Here is a 27,835-nt window from a genome sequence, read left to right on the forward strand (position 1 = left end):
TTACATAATTTGGGGTGTTTTTGTTGCTTTGGTTTTATATTTTTAGAACTTGGTCAGAAAAGGTAGTAGTTGCACAATGATCTTGAGTCCTTTCCTGTCCTTTCATTGTCTGGAGCTCTCTCTGTTCCTGGCTTGGGTACTTATAAGTTATTTAATAAAAAGGAAAGTGTTTATTAAAATTTATGAATAATGTTTCAGTTGTCATTTCATCTGTTTCCTTTTATTTATTTGTATAGTAAAAACATTTAATTATTTGTATAGTTGAAATTTTTCAATTTTACTTTGTGAATCTATACTTTATAACTTTACATTTCTAAAATTCATTGCTATGAGTTTGTGAAATCATGTACTGATGTTTATAATGATCAGCTTTTTATTAGTTTTTCGTTATTTGAATGGTTAGACATGAAATTAAAGTGAGGTGCATTTATAAGTGTTTGGGGAAAAGAATCTGTAAAGAGAAAGTTAATATTCCATTAACAAATATGTTGAGATTGTAGGGATATACATATAAATAAAATAAAGGTGTTATGTCCAACATCAGATGCACATATTTTCTAGGATTGTGCTAATATTTTAAAATTTTAGGCCAGACCTGGCTATCAGATTATGGCTTACTATTGGTCAAAAGCATTACAAAGTCTGCTTTTATTTTTTGATAGTTCAGAGTAATATTTTTGAGACTCTTAGCAGTTTTGTCACTTTTCTACTTGGCTGCTATGATTATGAGTATTTTCGTTAATTATTAATCTCTTTTGAGTGTCCTCTGGGTTGCCTAACATAATTCTTAAAAATGGAAATATCTGTGTCTCACAAATCTACCTATCTTGGTCTGGTCTTCCTAGAGGTAATCACTATTAGGTTTTTTTGTACACTTTAGTAGAAATGTGTATGTGTGTGTCTGTCTATGTGTATCCTTTTCATCTTTCTCAAAAATAATAGGATTATATTCTGTGTACTTAATTACAAAACCTGTATTTAAGTATATAGTATCTAATTACATTTTGTGTCTGTGGTACTGGGAATAGAACCCAGGGCCTGGCGCATGCTAGGCAAATGCTCTACCACTGAGCTGCATCTCCAGCCTTTTTTATTTTATTTGAGGCAGAGTCTCACTTAACTGCCCTCATTGTCCTAGAATTTGCAGTCCTCCTGCTTGAGCCTCCCAGGTCACTGAAATTACAGGCCTGTGTCATCCCTTCTAGCCAAAATAATATATTTAAAAACTAACAAATGAACCAAAATTTACGTATTGCAATTGAATCATGTTGTATTTTAAGTTAGTTTAAGGCTTGCTTCAGTGCACTAGCACAGCTATTGTGGATGCAGCATTTTAAACACTTGTTAGAATCATATTCTGACCTCAATCACATGGCTTTGAGGTCCCAGACTTGGCTTTTCTGACTCTGCAGTTCCACCTAAAAAGTGCACAGTTGCCTATGGGGCTCAGTCACAGCCTCTCTTTGATGATTTTGTTTTTCTGAATCATGTCTTAAGTTTTTGAACTGTTTCACCTAAAGAAGGAAATCTATCATTATATCATGTTTGAAAGAATTAAGTAGCAGGAGCTGAAGATGTAGTTCAGTGTTACAGTGCTGGGTTCAACCCCAGCATGGCAAAAAAAAGGAGACAATTAAAAGTGGCAGAATATTCATTTAGGTTTTCCATTTGTAAAATTTTTGAATAGCTATAGAATATTCTGATTTTAATTCTCTAAGTAGACAAGTATTTTACCTCTATTTTTGCTTTATTATCAGCTTTGATACAATTGTTGGCTTTACTATCAATACATCATATTGTGTTATATTTATCTATATTTACTGAGCTACATATTAAGTGAAATTTTAATTTGTTACTACACAAACTGAGCAGACACCTGCCTCAAGTCTGTGACTCCCTGTTTCTTCAGCCTGTAAGGTTCTCCACCCGCTTCTCCAGATGTCCCCTTGGGCTTGCTCCCTTGCTTCCTGCAGGTCAAAACCTAGGTGTCAAGTTATCAGAGTGGCCTATTAACCATATTATATAAACTCATAGTCTTCCTTCCTGGCTGCCACCACCTTATCATTCCCTATTCCTCTTATTCAGTTTAATTTTTCTCCATAGCACTATTACCATATGTTGTATCAGGTTTGAATTTATTATCTCCTCTGACCAGAGTGTAAGCTCTGTGAGGTCAGGGACTCTGCCTGATTTGTTCCTCCTCCATTCTCGGTGCCTGAAGAAGAGCCTGGCACTGTAGCAATATCTGTGTATTGAATGAATTAATTTTTTACTTGCTTCTGATAAAGGTAAGCAGTGTCATAATCAAATGCATAGGTTGTTTGACTTGCATTTGAATCCCATCTCTGATCTCTGCTGCCACCAGCTCAGGTGACCTGATAACAAGTATGTTTCCTATCTGGGAAATGAAGATTTTCTCATCTGGGAAATAAAGATTAGTTGATCTCCAGTTCTGTTTAGCTTTTGTATACTATGATTATTTCTTCTCTTTCTCACTTAAATATTTTCCTATTTTAATATTTTCTCCTAATTCTAGCTCCAGTTATATGATAGAACTTGTCAATTATTCTACTGACAAGTGATTTTGGCTTTTTGATTTTGGGAAAAACTCAGGGATTAGTTTATGTTTTACAGTTCTTCTCAGTTTTTCTCTTTTAAGTTCATATAATTGTAGTATACAAATTTCTCCATCTTACATTCTTGTCGACCAAGGGTGTGACTTGCTTGGAGGGAGAGAGAGGGAACCTGCAAATGCTCTGTTAGCCTAAGGACAGGCATGTCTTGTGTCCCTTTCCCACTCTTACCTGCCTTGCATTTCTAATTTATCAGTTCTGCCACGCCACCTGGGGTAAACACTTCTTTTCTCGTCCTTCACTGCCACCAGGACACATATACATGGGATATTTCAGGCTTCTTTTTCAGAAATCATATTTTTTTTTTCTCGTGAGAAGAAGAAATAGACTCAAGAATTCAACCCTATCCTCGGGAAATTATATTAACTGATATGCAATTTCTTGATCCATCTCAAAAGTCCACATCAGAATGGGAAGTAATAAATCAGCTATTTTACTGTCAACGTTTTCTTCCAGCCCATTTGCTTATGTGGACCCTTTGCACTGTAACATGGCCTATTTGTACCTTGAGCTCCTCAAAGACTCACTCAACGAGTATGCATATGCAGCAGAGCTAGCAGGCTTGAGATATGACCTCCAAAATACCATCTATGGGATGTATGTAAGTACCCACGTCTTAGAGCCTTCCACTCATCAACATTTTTTTATATTGATTTGATGGAAGCATTTTTGATTGAGGGTATGAGTTTTATTTCTTTAAAAAAAATCTTTATACCTAATCATATTTTCTCATTTACTTTTTAAGTTAGCTCTTATAAGTATTCAGATATATATACATTCATATTATACAGATTTTCCTTGTTTTTTTTTTCCTTTTTCTTTTTTTACATCTTTCATCAGATTGTCATATTTTTTTCCTCAAACAAAATTGGACTCTGGTATAGGTTTAGCTTTACCCAAACTGTATCTGAAGTCTTGATCTTCGGCAAGAGAATGAAGTCTCTTTGTAAAACATAAGGTTGGCCTGTACTATTTCCCTAGAAAACCAGATCATGAGGCTGCATATCCATACTCTTCGGTCATGTTTCTTCATATCATGCCACTGCTTGAGGTATCAAAGCATTTCTTTTGTTTTTCTTTTTGTTAGTCGCTACATTTATGCTGATCCTCTCCATTGCAACATGACATACCTGTTTATCAGGTTATTGAAGGATGATTTAAAAGAGTATACATATGCAGCACGCCTCTCAGGTTTGAGCTATGGCATTGCATCAGGAATGAATGCAATACTTGTAAGTAAAATGAAAACCAAAGAAAGGCACCACACCATTGAACCATTATATTCAGCTTGGAAAAACTATTAACTTCTGCATTTTTAAACAAGAAGATTGGTGGTTTTTTTTCCTTGCACCTTTTTAGTGATTGAAGAACTCAAATTAGTATTAGTTCCACTAATACATGATTTAATAATGCTTAGTGCATATTATGAACATATATGTGTGCTACATTTATTTGCATGTTCTTCTGCTTGAGATGTTTAACATACTAATCCTAAAAGCATGTTTTTCTTTCTATATATTTGATTATATTGCCATCTGAAGTAAAAGATATACATAGTTATTGTTGTGGTGCTTGAATTTTACTTAAGCTTTTTTTAGTTCTGTGGACAGTGATAGAAAGTTCCGGTGTTCAAACACACTTGAAATTTTATTTTGTAGCATGCATCATTAACTATTTTACATGTGTTTGTTTTTTGTTTTTAAAGCATTATTAAGTACATCCCAAGAAAAAATTAGATCTTCAGTAGTGTTTCTGATTTTTCCAACCTTGATTATATCTCAGTTCAAATTAACACCTTTTATGGCACATATTCATTTTTCATTTTTCTTGAAAAAATGTTTTCTTATTTTAGAAAACTAAAATTGGAGCATTTATGAATACTCTTTCTAAAAAAATTCTCACACAAATGGTTTTAGGATTTTTAAAATTTTATTCATTTTTGCAGTGGCTTTTTTCCTTCACATATGTTTTCTAGTAGCTTTTGTTGAGTGTATAAGAATCTATGTGATCTAATTATTCTCAGAATCCACAGAAATTTTTAGATTTAGAGATCAAAATTAACTCCAAGTATAAAATTAATAATCAGTTTTCTAATTGTTGCTGTTAACATTTAGTGGTATATTTACATTAAAACAAATAATTTTTATTTATGATGTACAATTAGCTTTCTGCTAATTGTTAGTCTGGTTTCTACCAAGTATGATATGCTTTCATTGGTCAGTGATTTTCACTCATGCTGAGGCTCTTGACTATTATTCTTCTCAGGATAAAACTTTCATAAGTATTCTAGTTGCAGTGTCTTAAACTGCTGTGGATACTACTATATGAAAATATGATAATAGCCATTCCCCATTCACTGCTTTCAAAGTGTTAGACTTTCAGAGATTACTGAAGTAAATTGTCCTAAGGCAAATTCTAACTGTCTCCTTCCTAAACATTTATTTTGACATCAGCTTTTGAGATATCAGCAGAACTTGTGAAGTAAGCAAATATTTAGAATTTGGGGTCCTTCTTGGGTAATATTGAGTGTAATACATCATTTGATCTGCCTGATTTCTCCAAAGGTGATTTTTAAAAAATATACATTTATGTTCTGTTTTGGGACTTGCCCAGTAGTTAGCTAGATGATAGTCCCCTATGATTTTTATTTTCTTACTAGCTATAAAAACTTTTAAGCCTACCATTCATTAGAAATTCTTTTTTAAAATAAAACTTAGGGCCTGGGGATAAAACTCAGTGGTAGAGTATGTGCCTAGCGTACATGAGGCCCTGGGCTCTATCTCCAGCACCAAAAAGAAAAGAAAAATAAAGGAAAAACACTTTCTGTGATTAAATTTGATATAATGAGAATATGATTTTGATGATTTAATGTGTGTTGCCATAGTTTGGCATCAGGTGAGTTTATCTACGGTGTTTAGGAAATGTGAAATTGTGTTTTTTGGCATTAGTTATTATAAAGATAACTAATGTTATCTTCTCAGTTTTAAATTATGAGAAGTTAAATTCTTTGAATGTCTTGTTTTTATTTCAGTATACCTGGATTTAGGATTTTTTTCTAAATGTGTAAAAATCAAGTTTAAGATGATTACGTCAAAGTTATTGGATAATTTTAGACTTTTAATATGCCAAACTCTTTCTGTAGCTTTCAGTGAAAGGTTATAATGACAAGCAGCCAATTTTGCTAAAGAAGATCACTGAGAAAATGGCTACCTTTGAGATTGATAAAAAAAGATTTGAAATTATCAAAGAGGCGGTAAGTTTTCTGACTCATTTTTGTGCTTTTTTTGAATTCATAAAGCTATTGCTATTTGGCATATTTTGAAAATTTTTGATAAAGGAAGAGAGGAGTAAATGAAGCATTCATAATCCTGTTGCATTCATCTCACCTTATATTTGCTTAATCTATACCAGAAAGAAAGCTGACTCTGGTGCATACCTGGCCCCCTTCTCTGTGGGCTTCAAGAGCTCATGCAGTTGCAGTACTGACTTTCAAAGAGAAGCAGCTAGTGGCATTCAGGGAGTTTCAGATGAACACATTTGAACAGACTGGGTTCTGCCTTACCGCAAGAGCTTTGTCACATTAGGACAGACTATTTAAGTTTGATATATCTTCCATTCAAATTCACCCCATATTAGACCCAGTAATGAAAGTATGGGATGGATTGTTGCTTTCATAGCTCAACTGTGGTCTTCATTGTACATCATAAAAAAATTACTGTCTGTTATCAATTGAAGATCCAGAATATATCTATCCACGTTACTTGCTTACCAAGACTTTCGAAATGGCTGTATATATACTATCTAAGGATGCCAAAAAGACGAAGGCCCTAGAAACCAGAAATAACTTTCTGAGAGGTGAAAGATGTCTCATAGTGAAAGCATTTAGAGTACAAATCAGTTGCCAAGGGTAAAGGTGCCACCTTCACCTTGACAATGAAAAAGCATGCTGGAGCCTGGGGCTGGAGCTCAGTAGCAGAGCACTTGCCTAGCATGTGTGAGGCACTGGGTTCGATCCTTAGCACCGCTACAAAAATAAGCAAATAAAGGCATAATGTCCGTATACAACTATAATTTTTTTCTTAAGCATGTCAATTAGTTTAAGGATTAGAGAGGTGTATGCCCTATTCTTAAATATGTGACTTCAGGAGAAGAAAGAAGTAAATATTCCCACATGCCAGTAACACATAATTCATATAATGAGATTTATAAAATTCATGGATCCATATCTCCCTTCACTAGTATATGCGGTCTCTCAACAATTTCCGGGCTGAACAGCCTCACCAGCATGCCATGTACTACCTCCGCTTGCTGATGACTGAAGTGGCCTGGACTAAAGATGAGTTAAAAGAAGCCCTGGATGGTGAGACCTTTTTTGCTTAAAGCCTAATTAATGCTGTCTCGATTTTTTTTCTAAGATGTTTGTGGTTTATACTGGTATCAAGTGTTATGTTTTTTAATAATATAGTTCTGTTAACGCCAACTGTGAGCCAGGCATGATGGCGTGTGCCTGTAATCCCAGCGATTTGGGGGACTGAGGCAGAAGGATGGCAGGTTCAAGGCCAGTCTTAGCAATTTAGCGAGACCCTGAGCAATTTAGCAGGACCCTGTTTCAAAAAATAAAAAGGGCTGAGGATGTAGCTCAACGGTAAAGTGCCCCTGGGTTTAATCCATACTACCAAAAAAAAAAAAACTTGCCAGTGTTGTATGTTTTTCATAAAAACATTGGTGGTCTTTGAAGTAGCTTTTGCATTTGGCAGGTTAGCCACATTTGCTATTTCCAACCTGAACCTATACGGTTAATTATTACTGTTCTTAGCTTTCTGAACATGCCTAAAATGCTCTGACAGCACTTTACCTTGTTAATATCAAACTTTTCAGAAAAGAGGGAAAAGACTGAGCTTGAAACTCTTATCACATAGAAAGTATGCTCAGGCATTTTTTCCAAGCCCTGGCATATTTAGATCTGTTAAGCTCAGTTAAAATTTTGGAAAATATATTAATGCCTAAAGAGTGGTCCTTGTTTTTTCCTAAAGATCTTCAATCTAATTCTCAGGGAGTTTGCTTGAAAGTCCTAAATTGTTTTAGAATTGTGATTATGTCTTCTTTTTATCCTTTTATTTGATGCCTAGTTTAATGTAATGCCTTCAATGTGTCTATTGAATGGAATAAAATACTTTCAAAGTTGCTTTATTGGACAGACTGATTATATCATCCATTATTTATATTTTTCATTTCCATCATTACTTTACTTAATCTTTTCTGTATGCTCATTAATAAGAATTTTTAAATAATTCTTGGGGATGTGGCTCAAGTGGTAGCGTGCTCACCTAGCATGCGTGAGGCACTGGGTTCGATTCTCAGCACCATGTAAAAATAAAATAAAGATATTGTGTCCACCTAAAACTAAAAAAAAAATAAATATTAAAAATAAAAAATAGGGGCTGGGATTGTGGCTTAGCAGTAGAGCGCTCACCTATCATGAGCAGGGCCCAGGTTCAATCCTCAGCACCACATAAAAAAATAAAGGCATTGTGTTGTGTCCATCTACACCTAAAAAAAGTAAATATTTAAAATTAAAAATAATAATTCTTTTGCATTTTCAGCTAATTGTATTGTATCAGTGTTAATTTCTTAAGTTTGATCATCTATGGTGTTTAGGAAATGTTGAAATTGTATTTTTTGGCATCAGTTATTATAAAGATAGCTCATGTTATCTTCCTCAGTTTTAAATTATTTATGAGAAGTTAAATTCTTTGAATGTCTTGTTTTATTTTTTATTTCAGTATACCTGGATTTGGGATTTTTTTCTAAATGCGTAAAAATCAAGTTTAAGATGATTATGTCAAAGTTATTGGATAATTTTAGACTTTTAATATGCCAAACTCTTTCTGTAGCTTTCAGTGAAAGGTTATAATGACAAGCAGCCAATTTTGCTAGAGTGGTCCTGGTTTTTTTCCTAAAGATCTTAAATCTAATTCTCAGGGAGTATTATGGTTAGGAAAGATGTTAACTAGTTAGGAGAAATTGGGTGAAGTGTATAATAAAGGAACTGTATGGTATTTTTGCAAATCTTCTGTAAATCTTAAATTATCTCAAATACAAAGTTGTCTTATCTGCTTGCTTGGTTTTTGTATTTACACTTAAATGTAGATGTCAACATTTTTTATTCCTTTACAGATGTCACTCTTCCTCGCCTTAAGGCCTTCATACCTCAGCTTCTGTCACGGCTGCACATTGAGGCCCTTCTCCATGGAAACATAACAAAACAGGTGAATGGTTGAGGTTTTAGTGGTCTGATGTGGACCACTGGAAGAAATTTTTTTCCTTTAGTCTATCTTAAGATTATTAACCAGCACACTGATAAGCTCATTAGAGTTCGCTCAATGAGTAGATGAGTAGAAAGATAATTCTTCTCTATTCTGTGGAGGAAGATGAGAGAAGGCAAGGATGAGGTGGAAGACTATAGTTAACTGAATATCTACTTTCATTTCGTGTCTTGTGCAATCATAGGAGAAAATGGGAATAATTGCCTCTATTCTGTAGATTCACATAATGTGCATTCAAGTCTTGACCCTGCCAAATAATAAATATGTATGTAATCTTATGAAAATGCCTTAACTCTGCTCCGTTTACCTATCTATAAAAGTAGAGTTAGAGTTGCCAGCTACATTGTGGGTTGTAAGAATTAAATAGTACATGCCAAGCGCTGAGCACATGGAAAGCACAACAAAATTTCCATAGCAGTCTGTCTCAAGAGCCTTCACTTTCCACCACTCTGCAATACTGCCTCCAAAATAATATGCCCAAAGTCAGATTCCAGTAAGCGGTAGAGACAGGATTGTTGCCAAGGTTAGTTCCATGCACAACAAAACTTTATGCTCACCTTCTTTGCTGGGCTTTGACCCCAGGTGCGACAATCAAGGTCATTTATTAAGGACCAGCTCTCCATTACCAATTCCTCTTTAATTTGGGCAGTGTTTTTGTCCCCCAGCATTGGCATCAGTATTAATAATTGTGTGGGTCTCTCTTTCTCTTCATTACTACCGTATTGACTGATAGATTCAACTTTTATCCATTTGAGTGGGATTCAAACCTATTTTTATGATAAACTAAGCTACTTTATTTTACAAGCATGTTTTCTTTTCTTTTTTTTTTTAATATTGCAATAGACTGTCCAGTATACTCTTCTTATTTTCACAGACCAGATACATTTTTTTTTTTTTTTTGTAATGTGCTATGGCATCTTTTTCCCAGGCTGCATTAGGAATCATGCAAATGGTCGAAGACACCCTTATTGAATATGCTCACACCAAGCCTCTTCTTCCAAGTCAGCTGGTTCGATATAGAGAAGTTCAGCTCCCTGACAGTAAGTGGAAATGTTAAAACTTTAGGTATTCGGGGCTGGGGATGTGGCTCAAGTGGTAGTGCGTGCGGCCCGGGTTCAATCCTTAGCATCACATCGGTTGTGTCCGCCGAAAATTTAAAAATAAATATTAAAAATAAATAAATAAATAAAATAATATGAGTGATGACAGGTAGGTTGAATTCACTTTGATAGAAAGAAAAACTATTTCACTGGAAACCCATAATAATCTTTGGCAGAAAAGGTTTTAGTAAAGTTATAGGTGCAGGTAACATTTATTATAAGAATATTTTCATAGCTGGGGCTGGGGTTGTGGCTCAGTGGTAGAGTACTCGCCTAGCATGCATGAGGCACTGGATTCGATCCTCAGTACCACATAAATGTAAAATGAAGATATTATCTCCACCTAAAACTAAAAAATAAATATTAAAAAAAAAGAATATTTTCATAACTGGGCACAGTAGCACACTCCCATAATCCCAGTGATTCAGGAGTCAGGCAGGAGAATCACAAGTCTGAGGCCAGCCTTGGAAATTTAGTGAGAACCTAGCTCAAAATAAAACTAAAAGTGGGCTAGGGGTGTCACTCAGTTGTATGCTCCAGGTTAAATCCTCAATGCCACACATAAAAAAGAATGTTTTCTGGGGCTGGAGTTGTGGCTCAGCAGTGGAGCACTCGCTTAGCATGTGTGGGGTGCTGGATTCATTCCTCCGTGCCACGTAAAAATTAAAATAAAGGTATTATGTCCAACTACAACTAAAAAACAAAAGCAAAAAAAAAAAAAAGAATGTTTTCATAGGGATCAACATCAATAATTGATTTTATTCATGTATTTGGCTTTGCAACATTGGGTAACTTTTACATTAACAATGATTTTGTTTTGTTTTGTTTTTACTACTGAGGATTGAACCCAGGGGAACTTTGCCTCTAAGTTACATCCCCAGTTCTTTTTATTTTCAGACAGGGTCTTGCTGAATTGTTGAGACTGACCTCAAATTTGCAATCCTCTTGCCTCAGCCTTCCAAGTTGCTGAAATTATATGTATTGGCCACCACACCTGGCAACAATTGTCTATTTCATGTAAAAATACATTAACATTATTTAATATTATTCCAGACTGTATCATGAGAGGTATATTAGACCAAGAATGAGAGCATTGATGTTTCTTGGCCGCATTTCGTGATATTTTCCCATTCATGCAGCATCTGTGCTTTTCTTCTCTCAGCTCTTTTATCCTCCTAAATTAGTGTTCCCCTCAGCCCCTTCTTCCCCATGGACCTTGTCTACACCCTACTCATTCTTCCAAACTTATTATATAAACCACCTACTCCATTGTGTTAGCTTTTTGTCATTGACAAAATACCCAAGATAAACAACTTATAAAAAGGGTGGGTGGCCAGGTGGAGTGGAGCACTCCTGTAATCCCAGTAGCTCAGGAGGTTGAGGCAGGAGGATCTTGAGATCAAAGCCAGCCTCATCAAAAGCAAGGTGCTAAGCAACTCAGTGAGACCCTGTCTCTAAATAAAATACAAAATGAGGCTGAGAATGTAGCTCAGTATTTTGAGTGCCCCTGAGTTCAATCCCTGATCTCCCACCGCCACCAAAAAGAAGGAGGATGAGTATATTTTGGCTCAAGTTTTGGAGGTTTCAGTCATGGCCTTTTACTTTGTGGCCTGTAATCGAGGCAGTACATCAGGAAACCTTCACCTCATGGCAGCCTGAGGAAGAGGAGAATGGGGTCCCAATAACCTAACTTCTTTCCACTAGACTCTACCTCCCAAAAGGTTCTACTGCCTTCCAGTAGCAGCACCACAGGCCAGGGCCAAGCCTTCAATACATGAGCTTTTTGCAGCTTTTTTGCTGCTGTGTCTGATGGACCAACCAGCACAATTGTAGAGGAGAAAAGGGCTCACAGTTTCAGTGGTCTTAGTCTATAGAAGGCTGGCTCCATTCCTCAGGGCTCCAGGTAGAACATCATGGCAGAAGAGTGTGACAGAGGGAAGGAGCTCACATTGTGATCAGGAAGCAGAGAGAGACTCTACTGGCCAGATACAAATATATACCCTATGGCCCTGCCCCTAGTGAACCACTTCCTCCAGCCACACCCTACCTGCCTCTAGTTTACCACCCAGTCAATCCTATCATGGATTAATTCACTGATTAGATTAAGACTATAGCCCAATCATTTCTCCTCCAAACCTTGCTTTGTCTCATATGTGAGCTTTTGGGGGCACCACAACTAAACCATAACTGAAGCATTCAAGATCCAAACTATAACATCCACTAAACTTTTTCTAAAACTCTTATCTACAAGTAGTCGCTTCTACTTTTAGACTCCTAACAGTTTTCTGAACCTCTGTTTTAGCTACTCAGCATTTCTACTCTTGCATTTGGATTAAAGTGCACCACCAAGGGGCTGGGGCTGTAGCTCAGTGGTAGAGCACCTGCTTTGCACGTGTGAGGCCCTGGATTTGATTCTCAGCACCACATAAAAATGAATAAATAAAGACATTGTGTCCATCTACAAATAAATAAATAAATAAAAGTGCACCACCATCTTTTTATTAGACTATGCAGTCCTTAAAACTGAAGTCTGTCTCTGTCTCTAAATAGCTACACACTACCTCAGAATATCTTTGTTGAATGGGATATCTTGAGCATAGCTCTGCTCTTCTTCAAGCCCAGTCATCATGAAGTTGTCGATCTTCTAGTTTGTTTCTCATTACAAATAGGGCAAAGAGGAAGAATCAAGATCTGTTTTTTAAGAGCCATAGCATTGGGGCTGGAATGCTGCTCAGTGGTAGAGTGTTTACTTACCTTGTGCAAGGTCCTAGGTTCATCCCAACACAAAAAAAGAAAGAAAGGTCTATAACATTTATCTTTAGGCAAACTGAGCCCAACTAAAAACAAAATTTCAAAGTGAATCTTTCATAACTCTTTCACTCTACTTTCTGCTTTTCTTAAATTTTTTTTTTTTTGTAGTTGACAGAATGCCTTTATTTTATTTTTGTTAATTTGTATGTGGTGCTGAGGATTGAACCCAGTGCCTCATGCATACTAGGCAAGTGCTTTGCCACTAAGCTATAGCCCCAGCTCATCTTCTTTCTTTTTCTTTTCCTAGGACCCTGTCTTTTGGGCCCCACATTGCCTCAAGTCCCAAAATAGCCCAGTTTAATCCAGGCTCAGTGGCAGAAGCCTATGATCCCAGGTACTCAGGAGGCTGAGGCAGGAGGATTGCAGGGTGGAGCCTAACAAGGGGTAATTTAGCCCAACCATGTCTCAAAGGGCTGAAAGCATAACTGAGTGGTAGAACACTTGCCTAACATGTAAGAGGCCCTATATTCAATACCCAGTACCCCCCACACACATACACACACAAAGACAAAAACAGTTTACATCGATCATATTCTCAAAATGCCAGGTGTTAGGAAATTATTTCAATTTAGCCAAGTGATCAGATATGAATGCCTTAAATAATCCCTCATTTAACTCTCCATGGAAAAGCATTTATGGTTTAAAAATTAAAAGTTGCTAGGCACAGTAGCATACATGTGTAATTCCAGCAACTTGGAGGCTGAAGCAGGAGAATTACAAGTTCCAGGCCAGCCTCAGCAACTTAGCAAGTCCCTAAGCAACTTTGTGAGGTCTTGTTTCAAAACAAAAAATACAAAGGACAGGGGATGTGGTTCAGTGGTAAAAAGAACCTCTGACTTCAATCCCCAGTATCAAAAAATAAAAATTAAAAAAGAAAAATTTTATGCACTGTGAAGGAGACATTTGTTATATAAATGAAAAGTCTGAAAATGGAAAGGGTAGGGTTTTACAGCTCAGATTCTCCTCTATCTCTTCTGATAAGAATTTAGTGCTGCCATTTTATGATCAGAAAGTTACATATATTAATGGGTAAACATAGCATTGACTTTATTAAACCCTAAATTAATTTTTTACCCTGTTGCTCTCTTTTTGAAACTTCTAGGAGGATGGTTTGTTTATCAGCAGAGGAATGAAGTTCATAATAACTGTGGCATCGAGATATACTACCAAACAGACATGCAGAGCACCTCGGAGAACATGTTTCTAGAACTTTTCTGTCAGATTATTTCTGAGCCTTGCTTCAATACCCTGCGTACCAAGGAGCAGCTGGGTGAGAAGGAAGTGGGGTAATAGCAAGATACTATAGACCTTAACGAAAAACAGTTGTCCTCAGAAAACACTCTCCACATGTAGAAGAGAGACTTGTGAAAACCTTGTTGACAGAGAATTCACTTCTAAAAGATAAGCAACCTGGGGATGTAGTTCAGTGGTAGAATGCTTGTCTTGTATGCATAGGATCCTGGGTTCTATCCCCAGCACCTCGGTATAAATAAGATAGATAAGCAGTCAATATCTTGTAGATATCAAAGCAATTCTTAATGAGATGACCCTGTATTTATATTACATACATGTCAATAAAGAAGACATTTCAGGTAGAGGGGAGAGAATGCTGAGGGCAGACTCAAGAGTAGCAAAATAGAAAGCAGCCCTTCAGAGGAGCTTGGATTCACCAAACAAGTTCCCTGAGGGCAGGTATTCTCTCTTATTCATCACTATATCCCAAACCTGGAACACATACAAGGTACTCGGAATGTATTTGCAAAATTTTAGGCACTGGTAAAAGTCTTAGACTTCCTGGCAGATTTAATAAATGAGTAAAGACGTTCAAGAAGCCAAGCGCCATGAAGCATTCCTGTAATCCCAGTGGCTTGGGAGGCTGAGGCAGGAGGATCTTGAGTTCAAAGCCAGCCTCAGCAAAAGTGAGATGCTAAGGAACTCAGTGAAAGCCTTTTTCTAAGTAAAATACAAAATAGGACTGGAGATGTGGCTTAGTGGTCAAGTGCCCCTGAGTTCAGTCCCTGGTACTCTGCCCCACCCCCCAAAAAAAGTTCAAGAAGGCCCTTATTAATGGCAGAGGGGAACCAGTGAAAGAGGATTTGGTAAGTCTCTCTTGATACCTGTAATTTTTTTTAAAACACCATGCTAGGAACTAGACAAATAGTCTTTAAGAGTGTTCAAAGTATAAAAGCTCTGCTGAAGATAATGACTTCCTCAGAATTAGAGCCCAAACACAATGAAGTTGTCAGAGGTGCAGAACAGCAGAAGGAAGCAAGCCAAGAACTCAGTTTAGAAAGTCCTTGAAGCAGTGTTCATGGCATCACCAGATGCCAATGGGAGTATAACCTTTAGTTAGCCCAGTCTCTGTAGAGTTACAGTCTGAATAGAGTAGTTCCAGGAATGGATTATCTAACAAGAAATGCAGTGGTAGAGCCAGGTTCATATAAGGAACTTAGATACTAAAAGCAGATAACTGGGACAGTAGTTAGGGATGAAAATGAGTACAGCATGTCATGGGAATGGGAATTACTTAAGCTTAGATTGAAGGGGATTAACTAACAAAAAGTGAGGAGGTGGAATGTGAGTTCAAATGATGAATGGGGTTGTTTGGAGATTTTTTTGTTTTGTTTTTCCCAAAGAAGAAAAAGTCATCTCCAACTTTCTAACTAGTTTTCAGTGAGCTCTTCTGTTCTGTCTTTAGAAACTGAGACTGTCTTAGTATTTTTCCAAGGATAGATAATCTAAAATTCTAAAGTAGATTTTATTGCTCCAAAAGATTAAAAGTGATCTAAGTCTCAAATGCCAAGATCCTGACTGGTTGATGTTTGTGTTTTAGGTTACATTGTCTTCAGTGGGCCACGTCGAGCTAATGGTATACAGGGCTTGCGCTTCATCATCCAGTCAGAAAAGCCACCACACTACCTAGAAAGCAGAGTGGAAGCTTTCTTAATTACTATGGAAAAGTCCATAGAGGACATGACAGAAGAAGCCTTCCAAAAACATATTCAAGCATTAGCAATTCGTCGACTTGACAAACCAAAGAAATTATCTGCAGAGTGTGCTAAATATTGGGGAGAAATCATCTCCCAGCAATACAATTTTGACAGAGGTAAGGTAAAATTAAAACCCCAATATATTATGGCACTTAAATGTAAAATTTGAGAACATTGAGGCCATTCTACAAAATGGTATATATTTTGTGATTTGGCAGTAGAGTAGGGATGGCACTTTAAAAGAACTGTTATTTATTTATTTTTTTTAAGAAACCTTCTTGTTATTTAAGATTCACACTAATTAGATGAATAAAAAATACAAAAGTAGCATTGGGCTGGGATAGTGACTCAGTGGTAGAGCGCTCGCCTCGCACATGGGAGACCCTGGGTTCGATCCTTGGCACTACATAAAAATAGATAAGTGAAATAAAGGTATTGCGTCCAACTACAACTAACTAAATAAATAAATAAATACAAAAGTAGCATGGAATTATATCACAATTTTAAAAAGTCTTTTGTTTAATTCTAAGTTCTTCCAAATGTATTTTCTAACAAATACAGCTTTTTGATGAAATGAAATAATAGTGTACACATTGCTTTAAATACTTTTCATGATCAAATATAGCAGAGCCACATTTTAATATCCATAAATATGTACAAATACTTTAAGTACTAATGACTTTTTCCTATATTGGACATTCCAAAAATGGAAATAAATATGTCAAATATTATGGACATATACTAAAATGTGAACATTCTATATTTAACATTGTTATTAGTAATAATATTGTGGTAAACACCTATGTACAGTAATTTATTTATTTGATTTTTTAAATAAATGACAGTGGAATGCATTACAATTCATATTACATATATAGAGCACAATTTTTCATATCTCTGGTTGTATATAGAGTATATTCACACCAATTCATGTCTTCATACATGTACTTTGGATAATGATGTTCATCATCTTCCACCATCATTGCTAATCCCCTGCCCCCTCTCTTCCCATCCACCCCTAAAAATTTCCTATTAGGAACCTTATCTCCTTTTCTTCTCCAAAACTACAGCTAGATCTCCCTGTAACTCACATTGATATATTAATAACAAATCTAATTTCACTTGTTTGTTTGTTCTATCAGTGTACCCCTGAGACTCTGAGCACAGATACATAGGTACCTATTTCCCATAACACTGAAAAAATGAAAAATTTGTAGATTGAATTCCCCTAAGGCGAGGAATGATGGTGCACACCTGTAATCCCACAACTCCAGAGCCTCAGCAATTTAGTGAGGCCTTAAGAAATTTAGCAAGACCCTGTCTCAAAATAAAAAAGGCTGGGGATGTAACTCAGTGGTAAAGACCCCTTACCATCCCCCTAAAAAAAGAATGAATTAATCACCTTGAGCCAGGTAGTGCCCTAGAGGCATGGAGTTTCAAACATTTTCTTTAGGGTTCTCCTAAAAATTTCACAGCTTTCAGATTTGGAAGATCTGTGCTTTCTGAAGTCCCCTGTCAGCTTCCTCTTACCTTTCCTCTAGAACAGAGATCAATAGTAGAGTGCACTAAGCCACACTAGAAGTTAGGGGAGTTGAGTAGTGTATATATTCTGATATCGACAAGTTGAGGATTTTGGCCAAATCACCTTTTTGAGGCCTCAGTTTCCTGTAATTTTTCTAGAAGTTGGATTCACTACGAATGTATCTAGCATTTATTGAGCATTTGCCATGTGCATAACATCACATGTCATTTTCTTGATTTTCTCACTACAGCCATATTGAGTAGTTGCCCCCAATTTCTAGATGGGAAAACTGAGGCTCAGAAAAGTTGAAGTGAGGGTTGGGGATGAAGCTCAGTTGATAGAGCACTTGCTTGGCATGCACAAGGCCCTGAGTTCAACCCCCAGCACCACAAAAAAATAGAAAAGTCAAAGTGACTAACCCAAAATCCAGCAGCAAATAGCAGAGAGCCATGATGTGTAACCAAGGCTGGCCTCGTTTCTAAACCAAGGTTTTATTTTTAGCCAGGTTTGGTGGTGCCTGCCTATCACCTACCAACTTGGGGTGCTGAAGTAGGAGGATCACAAGTTTGAAGCCAGCCTCAGCAACTTAGCAAGACCCTGTTTCAAAATAAAAAATAAAAAGGACTGGGAATGTAGCTCAGTGGTAGAGTGCCCTTGGATTCAATCTCTAGTACTTAAAAAAAAAAAAACTGGATACTTGAAAGGCTTGGAGTGAAATGTATTGTAGTTTGTTAGTATTTTTGACTGCTTAATGTGAAAATATTAGAAAACTATTGTTTGATTATTTTTTCAGATAATATAGAAGTTGCATATTTAAAGACCCTTACCAAGGAAGACATCATCAAATTCTACAAAGTAAGTTGAATATATTTATTTACATTTTGAGTGAAGGAAATGTGCTATATGTTGTGTTACTGTTTGACATTTAGCTTGGATTTATGAAGGTGCTTTTGTGAGTTTAAGTATTTTTGACACATTTTGACCTATTACTCTTAGAAAAAAATAGACAATTTTTATTGAACCCAGTAGTGTCTTGCTTTTCTTCTGAACTGAGGTCTACATTGGCTCTTCCTGCCTTCTAAATCCACCTCTCTGAACTCTCCCTCACCTCCCTTTTTTTTTTTTTTTTTTTTTTTGGTACCAGGGAATTGAACTCAGGAACAGTCAACTACTGAGCCACATCCCCAGCCCTTTTTTATATTTTATTTAGAGACAGGGTCTCACCCAGTTGCTTAGCACCTTGGTGTTTTGTTTTTTTTTTCTGGGCTGGCTTTAAACTCATGATTCTCCTGCCTCAGCTTCCCAAGCCTTGGGATTACAGGTGTGTGCCACCGTGCCCAGCTGTTCCTTTGTTTCTACTCCACTACAAAGAACATTGCTAAGCTTGTTTGGTGAGGAGGAAGAACAAAAAAAAAAAAAATTGGAGAATCAGATTATTTTCCAGGCTCTGACAACTATTGTTTTCACCTACTTAGGCGTAACTGTGCCTCCTTTTTTAAATACATAATTACTCCCCTTTGAACTGTGTTCAGAAATCTTATGAGCTTTAAATGCCTGTGCTTAATGAGAAAGTTTATCATGCAGAGAAAAGAAGCATTAAAGTCTTCCCAGAACAACTTTAAGAAGTTCACATCAGGGGCTGGGGTTGTGGCTCAGTTGTAGAGTGCTCGCCTAGCATGCATGAGGCACTGGGTTCAATCCTCAGCACCACATAAAAATAAAATAATGTGTCCACCTAAAACAAAAGAAAAGAAATAAATATTTTTTAAAAAAAGAAGTTCACATCATCTAAATTTTCCCCTCCATAATAAAATCTTAAGAATAGCAAAATTTGTAGTAAGTAGTCATATAATATAAATAGCATGTCAAGTACAGAAATTCAAAATTTATGCTGCAATGGACTTATACTAATTTTAAATGCTACACATGTTCTTTGTAATTTATTGGGACCACTACTTTATATAGAACACTTTTGTGCCTGGAAAAAAATAATACTCTGATTACTATAACACCTTAGAATTGTCTCTTAAGTGGTCTAGCCATTTTGCCTAGATTATATCTGTGATTAGAAGCTGTTTCATCGGGAACTCAATCCCATCCCATTTTCACAACCCTTTAGAGGAGAGATCATTTACTTAAAATGTCATTTTCCAGAGGTATATTGTAGCTGCCTGCATAAGAATCTGTTTGCAGTCCTCATTAGCATGATTTTTGCACAGTAAGGCCTTATCACATTTTTCTCATATGTTAGGGCTTTCAATGCCCATTTAATTTTCATAGGGGAAAGTGGTTCTCTTACGCCATCTAGAAGTTATTTACACCTCTTCCCCCAAAATCTGCAAAACTGCAAGACTGCTGTACTCTTACGTAAAACATGATTAATGTAGCTGACAACACCTTATTGATAAAAAAGAGGATGGATGTAGCACCATAGTTTCAGAATTTGACAACAAAAACCAATATTTTGAATGCATATTTTTAAATATATTTTTTAATTGTAGTTGGGCACAATACCTTTATTTATTTTATTTGTAGGTGGTACTGAAGATCAAACCCAGGGCCTTGTACATGATAATAAGCAAGTGCTCTACTGCTGAGCCGCAACCCCAGCCCCACATTTTTTAAAAATATTTTTTAGTTGTGTACCTTTATTTTATTTTTATGTGGTGCTGAGGATCAAACCCAGTGCCTCATGCATGCCAGGTGAGTGCTCTACCTCTGAGCCACAACCCCAGCCCTTGGAATTCTTATTTTTAGGCAGTGAGAATTGTGCCATTTGGGTGGTGGAAATAGATAGCTGCGCAAGTTATTTTCTCCCTTTGTCTTGTGTAGAGGAAGGCATCTCTGTCTTATCTCAACTATTCATGCTCTTTTGCAGTAATAAAAATATGAAACTTTTTTTCCACATTTTTTATTCATGCATTATAGTTGTACATAATGATGGGATTTGTTATACGCAAATGTTTGCTCATATATACACACAATATAATAATATAATTTGGTCAATATCTCATCCCAGCAGTTCTCCCTACCTTTCACCTGCTGGTCCTTTTTCCTCTACTGATCTCCTTATGATTTTCATGAGATTCCCCTGTATACACACCTTTTCCTTTTTCCTCTGTAGCATGTGAGAGAAAAATGAGACCCTGACCATCCTGAGTTTGACTAATTTCATTTAACATAATGTTCCCAAGTTCCATCCATTTTCCTGCAAATGACATAATTTTATTCTTTTTTATGGCTGAATAAAACTCCATTGTGTATATATGCCACATTTTCTTTATCCATTTATTCACTGATGGATGCCTACACTGGTTCTGTAGTTTAGCTATTGTGACTGGTGTTGCTATAAACATGGGTATGCATGTATCAGAATAGTATGATGGCTTCAGTTCTTTAGGATAAATACTGAGGAGTGTCATAGCTGGGTCATATGGTGGTTCCATGTGTAATATTTCTTTTCTTTATTTTTTTTTATACAATACCTTTATTCATTTATTTATTTTATGTGATGCTGAGGATCAAACCCATTGCCTCACATGTGCTAAGCAAGAGCTCTACCACTGAGCTGCAACCTCTGTCCCATGCCTAATCTTTTTTTTTAATTGATTTTATTTTTTTAAATACATGACAGCGAAATTCATTACAATTCTTATTACACATTTAGAGCACAGTTTTTCATATCTTTGTATATAAAGTATATTCACGACAATTTATGTCTTCATACATGTACTTTTTTTTTGCTTTACAATTCTTACTACACATATATACCACAATTTTTCATATCTCTATTTGTATATAAAGTATGTTGACACCCAATTCGTGCCATGCCTAATCTTTCAAAGAGGCTCCATATTGATTTCCATAGTGGTTGTGTTAATTTACAGTCCTGCCACAGTGTGAAAGTGGTCCTTTTTCTCTACATCCCTTCCAGAATTTATTATTTTATTCTTGATAACTGCCATTCTGACTGATGTGAAATGAAATCTCAGTATAGTTTTGATTTGTATTTCCCTAATTGCTACAGCTGTTGAACATTTTTTCATGTATTTGTCAGCCATTTGTATTTCTTTTGAGAAGTGTTTGTTCAATTCATTTGCCTATTTATTAATTGGGTTATTTGATTTTTATGGTGTAAAATTTTTTGAATTCTTTAGGTATTCTAGATATTAATCCTCTATCAAAAGAGTAGCTAGCAAAGATTTTCTCCCATTTTGTAGGTTCTCTCTTCACATTCCTAATTGTTTTCTTAGCTGTGCAGAAGCTTTTTAATTTGATGCCATCCTGTATATTCATTCTTGGCGTTATTTCCTAAGCTTTAGGGATCCTGGAACAAAGTTTTTGATATGAACTATAACCTCAGGAGGTCTTCATGTACATGAAAAGAGAGCTATAGTAGGGTAGTGAGGAGCAGAGGATTGGGGATAGGGCATGTGTTTCTTGATAGACAGCTCAATAAGTGGTCTGCTAACCTACTGTCATCTTACCTCCTTCTGAGGTTCTTTTGTTTGTGGGGCAGCAACAGGAACATGTGGAGCCAGGCTCCACCCCAACACCAACTGGTAGTTTTGTGACCTCAGCCAGGTTACTTAAGCCCTAGCCCCTCCAGCATCCTACTTCCAAGACAGGGTGCGGATGTGGTAGGGGAATTGTGATAAGGTAGGAGGAGATATCTGATGCCTTAGCCAGATGTGATGTTTCACAGACTAAAGAGATCACTGGGCAAGCCAAATTCACCCAACAGTTACTTATGGAGCAGTTATTATAAGCCTGGTCCCGTGTGGTTACAAAGGAAGGCCTGATGATGTTTCACAGCAAGCCTGACCATGGTTGCCCCTGTCCTCGGTTGACAGGATGGCCCAGATGACCCCCATAGGCCTGTTCTGACCTCTCTAGCTTTTTTTAGGGTCTTAGCCCAGGCCTGCCTCCAGTAATATGTAAAACCTCATCTAAGAATGTCTTTCTTTTCTTTTCTCTTTTTGCAATCTGGGGACCAAACCCAGGACCTTGCATATGGTAGGCACTGAGGCACACCCCAGCCCTAAGAAACACTTTTTCTTAGATGCCTCTGTTAATATCTTGTAGAATACCAGCTGGAGCACAACTAGGGAAATGCTACTCTAGATTCATCTTAAGCAAGTTACATTAGAACATCATCTTTTGTGAACAACTGTAACTAATAATACTTCAAGATGAATATCTGAGAAACCAAAAAATACAGAATGTGATAACCTTTTTTTGTAGTTAACTGAGGATAAATACCTATCCCCACAAAACAAAATGGTCTTGAGTGGCAAATAAGTACAACTAAAATTTATTTTGTAACATCAAGAAGTAAAACATGGACTGGGGTTGTGGCTCAGTGGTGGAGCGAGAGTGGTGCCTAGCATGTGTGAGGCACTGCGTTCAATCCTCGGCAAAATATAAAAATAAATAAATAAATAAATAAAAGGTATTGTGTCCATCTAAAATAAAAAAAAATTAAAAAAAAAGAAACAACACATTCTGATTTATAGCACCAAAACCTTCAACACTACTTATTAAATGCTACTAAGTGCCAAATATTTTAAATACCTCATTCCTATAATATTCCAATCAATTCTACTTTGTAGATAATGAAACAGGTTTTAGCAAACTTGCTATCCCCCTGTTTCATCCTCCCAAGTTGCTAGGATTCTAGGCAGGAGTCACCAAGCCTGGCATTTTGACCCCCTTTTATTTTTAATATTGAGATGGGATCCTGCTGAAATGCTCAAGCTGGCCTTGAACTTGTGATCCTCCTGTCTCAGCCTCCTGAAGTTGCTACAATTATAAGTGTGGTTCACCATACCCAGCAGCACTTCATCATAATTTGTACCCCTTTGGAAAATGGTGACCTTGCTCTTCTTTCTGCCTAGGAAATGTTAGCAGTAGATGCCCCAAGGAGACATAAGGTATCCGTTCACGTTCTTGCCAGGGAAATGGATTCTTGTAAGTATTAAATATTGACTTTTTTTTTTTAAGTCTGTGTTTTAGGCTCATGTTGAATCATATGATGGCTATTCATTGCCATAGCCATATGACTTATAGAGCATTAGAATATAGACAGATAAGGGGAAATAGAGTCTGCTCTATGGAAGCAAAAATAAGAGGGAAGGGGAAATGAAGCTGTGAAGGAAAAAAAAACAGTACCAGGTGACAGTGCCAGGGTAGCCACAGATTCACAGGAAAACACAGCTGATGCCAGTGGGCTGACTCCAAAGAAGCTTTATGGTATCACTATGTGTGGGAAGCAAGATTCAGCAATTTACCTACTTGTCTCCTCCTCTTACTATTTAGCCATTAACCCCCCTGACCTTCTGGGTTTTACTGCATCCTTCTGGGTGTGTGGAGATCCATCCTGTCAAATCAAACTTGAGCACTAAGCTGCTGCTGCAGCCAGGGTTTTATGACCTCAGTAACATCATTAACCATCATTGAGGACACTCAAAAGGCAGGACAAGCAATCAATTACTTGGGAGCAGGCAGCCTGAGAGAATCTGAGATGCACATGAGTTAGACCTGATTGGATCTGGCTTGGATTTTTTTTTTTTTTTTCAGATTTGCTCTTGTATGCAAGTATGAGTATAGCAAAGCATTAAACCTTTCATTTTCTTATAGGTCCTGTTGTTGGAGAGTTCCCCTGTCAAAATGATATAAATTTGTCACAAGCACCAGCCTTGCCACAAGTAAGAAACATTATGTTAGCTTGTACTGTCAGAGGACTTAGAAAAAGCTTGTTCATCAGGACACATAAGACCTAGAGGTTTCAAGTCACCAGGAGTTTGAGCTTCTACTTTAGTTCCCCCTACACTGTCTGATTACTTAAGTTCTGCCCTTGTCTTCCTTTGCTTCTTGTTTGAACAGTTGTAGCACTTTGCATTGAGTCATCTCTGGCCACATGTATCCCCAGAATATTAGAGTGAGACCTCTTAGTCTTTTCCACAGTGCCTCTGTGGCAAGTGACAATATGAGCAGGCCCTTGCTAGATGGGCATACCAGCTTGTGCTGCTCTGCTGAAGCCTTGGTGCCCAGCCCCTGATGAGCCAGCCTTTGTATGCCCATTTGAAAGCCAGGAGTCTGCCTGCTGGCCCAGAATCCCACTAGTGACACTCACCATAGGTTTGCATAAACCAATCTATGACCCCTTGCCCCTACTGATCTAAAAAAGATCAACAGATAACAATCTATGGAGTATCCCCTTATATGGTGTACTTTCTTTCCCTGAAGAAAAATTGGTGTCCTCTTCAGTCTATTTTTAAATTAAATACACTAAAAGGAAACTTTTTTTTTTTCTTTGCAGCCTGAAGTGATTCAGAACATGACTGAGTTCAAGCGTGGTTTGCCACTATTTCCCCTTGTGAAACCACATATTAACTTCATGGCTGCAAAACTCTGAAGATTCCCATTCACTGCTGGGAAAGTAAAAGAGGATGTATTCCTGAGTCTTCCAGAGCCTAGGAAAACAGTCTTGGCCACTTTAATAGTTTCTGGTTCATTATCAGAGACACAGACAAAAAGAAGTTGTCATATGTCATTATGTAGAAATATTAAAAATCCAAAGTAATTAAATTACAGTCTTAGAGATGTAGAATATTTTTAAAATACATGCCTCAAATATTTTACATTTTTCTTTTCATTACTAAGAGAAATTTCCCTTATATAACTGCTTAAAATGATGAATGATATTCCTATAGAATCTTTCTTCCCTATTCTGTAAAATAGTCACTTGTCTGAAGAAAATAAAAGTTAGCTTTTTTATAAAAGCCTCCTAGGTTGGCATAGAAGGCTTTAAAACATTTAAAAAGGTATTACCTTTTTAAAAATTGATCTTCAAATTTGCTTTCTACTTGATGGTTTCATGTAAATCAATGGAGAACATGACATTTGGCAGATAATGCACAAAGCAAAGTCATTTTCTTTTATTAGTGAAATTGCTGGTTATATAAGGCATGGTTTTAATCTTTTTATAAAATTTGAACATGTTTTTTATTCCAACTAGCAAAATGCTGGAAAAATCTAGAATACCCTACTTATTTACAGTGCTAGAAATACAGATTTACCCTACATCAATTTTGTCCCAAACTGAATTTCTCAGGATTACTGTGGTTTGTTTTTGATTGAATTATATTGCCATTCTTGTTCATAGTTGGTTTGCAGTGTTCTGTCAGTTTTACCATTTCTCATCAACATGTTGCTGTATTTACTTAACAAGTACAAATAGAGTCAACTGCAGATTCTACTGAGTGTGTGACATGCTTTTCCAACATCAGCTATTGTTACCACCCTTAACTTTTTACTACAGTGAAATTGCAGTCAGTGTGTGAACCACAATATTTTGCCCCTTTATGAATTTAAAAGGCAGCAAATACAAAGCCACCTTTTTGGAGATATGCATTCTTAAGTAGTGAGTTCCATAAGATTAAATCCCTCGTTGATACCAGTCTGATCTTGCCTTAAGTGTTATTTTTTTTAATATATAAATATAAACATACATACAGATGACTGGAGTGGACTTTTAAAAATATTTTTTTCATGAGATACTATTTTAGGTGAAATTGTTATTGTAGATTTAACAGCTGTTTTGAAATATTTACTATTATTAAAACTTGCTTCAAGAGAAATTGTGAATATATTTCCACATACAGGCACTAGTAATAGTAAGTGGTCCTGTTGTCCACTAACTCAGGCAAAGAATGGCATTTTCAAATGAAATGTAACCTCCCCTTATGACTTGATTTGCCAGGACTTCTTTCTGTGGAGTCATGTCTTTTCACATCTTAGGTTTTTCCATTTTCCAAATTATCTCAATTTGGGGCAAGAATGATACTAGTCACAACCTAGGAGACTGCTTTCAAAAGCAGGGCTCCCTTTCTATTGTCAGGTCAATGTGGTGCTGTAACTGTCTTTTTATCTAACTTCAAGAGCCTCCTTGTGTGAAGCTGTCTTGGTCCATCAGAAGGTGTATGAAGTTATCACTTCCTTCTGGTCTCATGCATTTGTAGACTATGCAGCTTTTCATCAAACTGCAAATATATACAAGATGAATCTAAAATTTGTCCTGAGTGTTTAAATCCATCACTGTAAAAGTAAATGAAAATCCACCTACCTTTTCTGTGGAAAATTATGTGCTATTGAGTAACTTTTAGCTCTTTAAAAACAAAAATGAATAAAATTTACAAGTGTCATTTGTATGAGGAAAGGCACCTGAAGAGATCTGAAAGCAATTCCTTGTAGTCTTCCATGAACCTGCACTTGTTTAGTGTGCTCCAGCACTTTCTGGTTTCCAAATGGGATCTAGAGCTACTGTTGGGTCACTCAGGCATACTAATGGATTCATTTAAATGGATCCCAGCTGCAGTCCATGAGCAATAACAGACTACCCCAAATACTTCTATTTACTCCGTGTTTAGCAGATGAGATTTGTGAAACACATTAAGTTATTAGTTACTGGGGACTTTTTAAGTCTTGTTTTTGACTAGTTGATGTGAAAGAGCATGTGACACAGCCAGTATGATAGAGTCCTAGGGTTTTCCTGTTTACAATAAATTGGCTGAATTAAAACTCTGGAGTTTGCATTTGTATTATTTCTACAAGTTTTAGTGAACTAAATCCTAAACCAATCCTCAGCCTATCTTTCAACATCCCAATTTGACAAGATTCCTTGCTTTCATTATTCCTAATGTGGAAAGCAGTTAATTCATATATAAAGTATATCTGGGAAACAATGATTTGCTGAAATAAATGACTCAATTTCCCACTCTCTTTTTTCCCAGAATATTTATTAATCAACTACTATGTGTCAAGTTAAGGTTAATGTTCATTTTAGACATAAAGGAACAAGAAAGAAAAGTCTTTGCCCTCATGGAGTTTACACTGTAGGAGGGATAGCAAATATAAAAGCAGACAGTCATGGACATAAAGAAAGTGGGCTGAGAAGATGTGGCATGAGCTTGGGTGGCAGGAAGGGCTTCTCTCTGTTGTGAAATGACAGGAAGGAGCCAGCAGTAAACTGGGAGAAAGCATCCAGGTAGATCTTCCTTTTTTCCCCTGTCTCCCTTTACTTCTCGGCTTGATCCAAAATGTCTCATAGGAAGCCAAGTCCAGAAGAGAAAGCTCTAGCCTTTACTATCAGGGCTTTCAGGGTCTGGGTAGACCGACAGAGGAGATTGCCATGGAAGAATCTAGATGGCCCCTTCCCTCCTGGGCATGGTGTGGGGCTTCCTCTGGCCAGGGGCAGAGGTCTGACTGACATGTCTTTTGGGAAACCTAGTCCCAGGACCATCTCTCTCACTCAAGTGTCCCTAAAGTCCCAGGCCAGCCAGAAGCCAGGGCTGAGCCAATAGGGTGCGTGGGGACGCCCAATCCTCAGGTCGCCTGGCACCCAGGAGCACTGGCTTAAGGGTGGGGCCTCTTGAGCATCCTTTTTTTTTTA

At 36.9% G+C, this 27,835-nt stretch overlaps 1 protein-coding gene across 3 annotated transcripts in view; it reads left to right on the top strand.

Moving 5' to 3' along the window:
- Positions 1-26,964, top strand: part of Ide (insulin degrading enzyme) — an 88,230-nt gene extending 61,266 nt beyond the window's left edge. For 2 of the 3 annotated variants that reach the window (XM_005333731.4, XM_078038060.1), the window contains 11 exons: positions 3,090-3,234; positions 5,776-5,886; positions 6,873-6,993; positions 8,811-8,902; positions 9,888-9,999; positions 13,973-14,140; positions 15,704-15,976; positions 18,176-18,237; positions 23,280-23,352; positions 24,022-24,089; positions 24,704-26,964. In XM_005333731.4, coding sequence (XP_005333788.1) covers positions 3,090-3,234; positions 5,776-5,886; positions 6,873-6,993; positions 8,811-8,902; positions 9,888-9,999; positions 13,973-14,140; positions 15,704-15,976; positions 18,176-18,237; positions 23,280-23,352; positions 24,022-24,089; positions 24,704-24,799 — 1,321 coding nt within the window. In that variant the 3' untranslated portion in view covers positions 24,800-26,964. Of the gene's footprint in view, positions 1-3,089; positions 3,235-3,720; positions 3,866-5,775; positions 5,887-6,872; positions 6,994-8,810; positions 8,903-9,887; positions 10,000-13,972; positions 14,141-15,703; positions 15,977-18,175; positions 18,238-23,279; positions 23,353-24,021; positions 24,090-24,703 lie in introns of all 3 variants that reach the window. The other variant, XM_013362147.4, reaches the window with a different exon arrangement.
- Positions 26,965-27,835: the final 871 nt, after the last annotated feature.

The sequence above is a fragment of the Ictidomys tridecemlineatus genome, chromosome 1 (genome assembly GCF_052094955.1).
Source record: "Ictidomys tridecemlineatus isolate mIctTri1 chromosome 1, mIctTri1.hap1, whole genome shotgun sequence".
In the NCBI taxonomy this organism is placed as follows: domain Eukaryota; kingdom Metazoa; phylum Chordata; class Mammalia; order Rodentia; family Sciuridae; genus Ictidomys; species Ictidomys tridecemlineatus.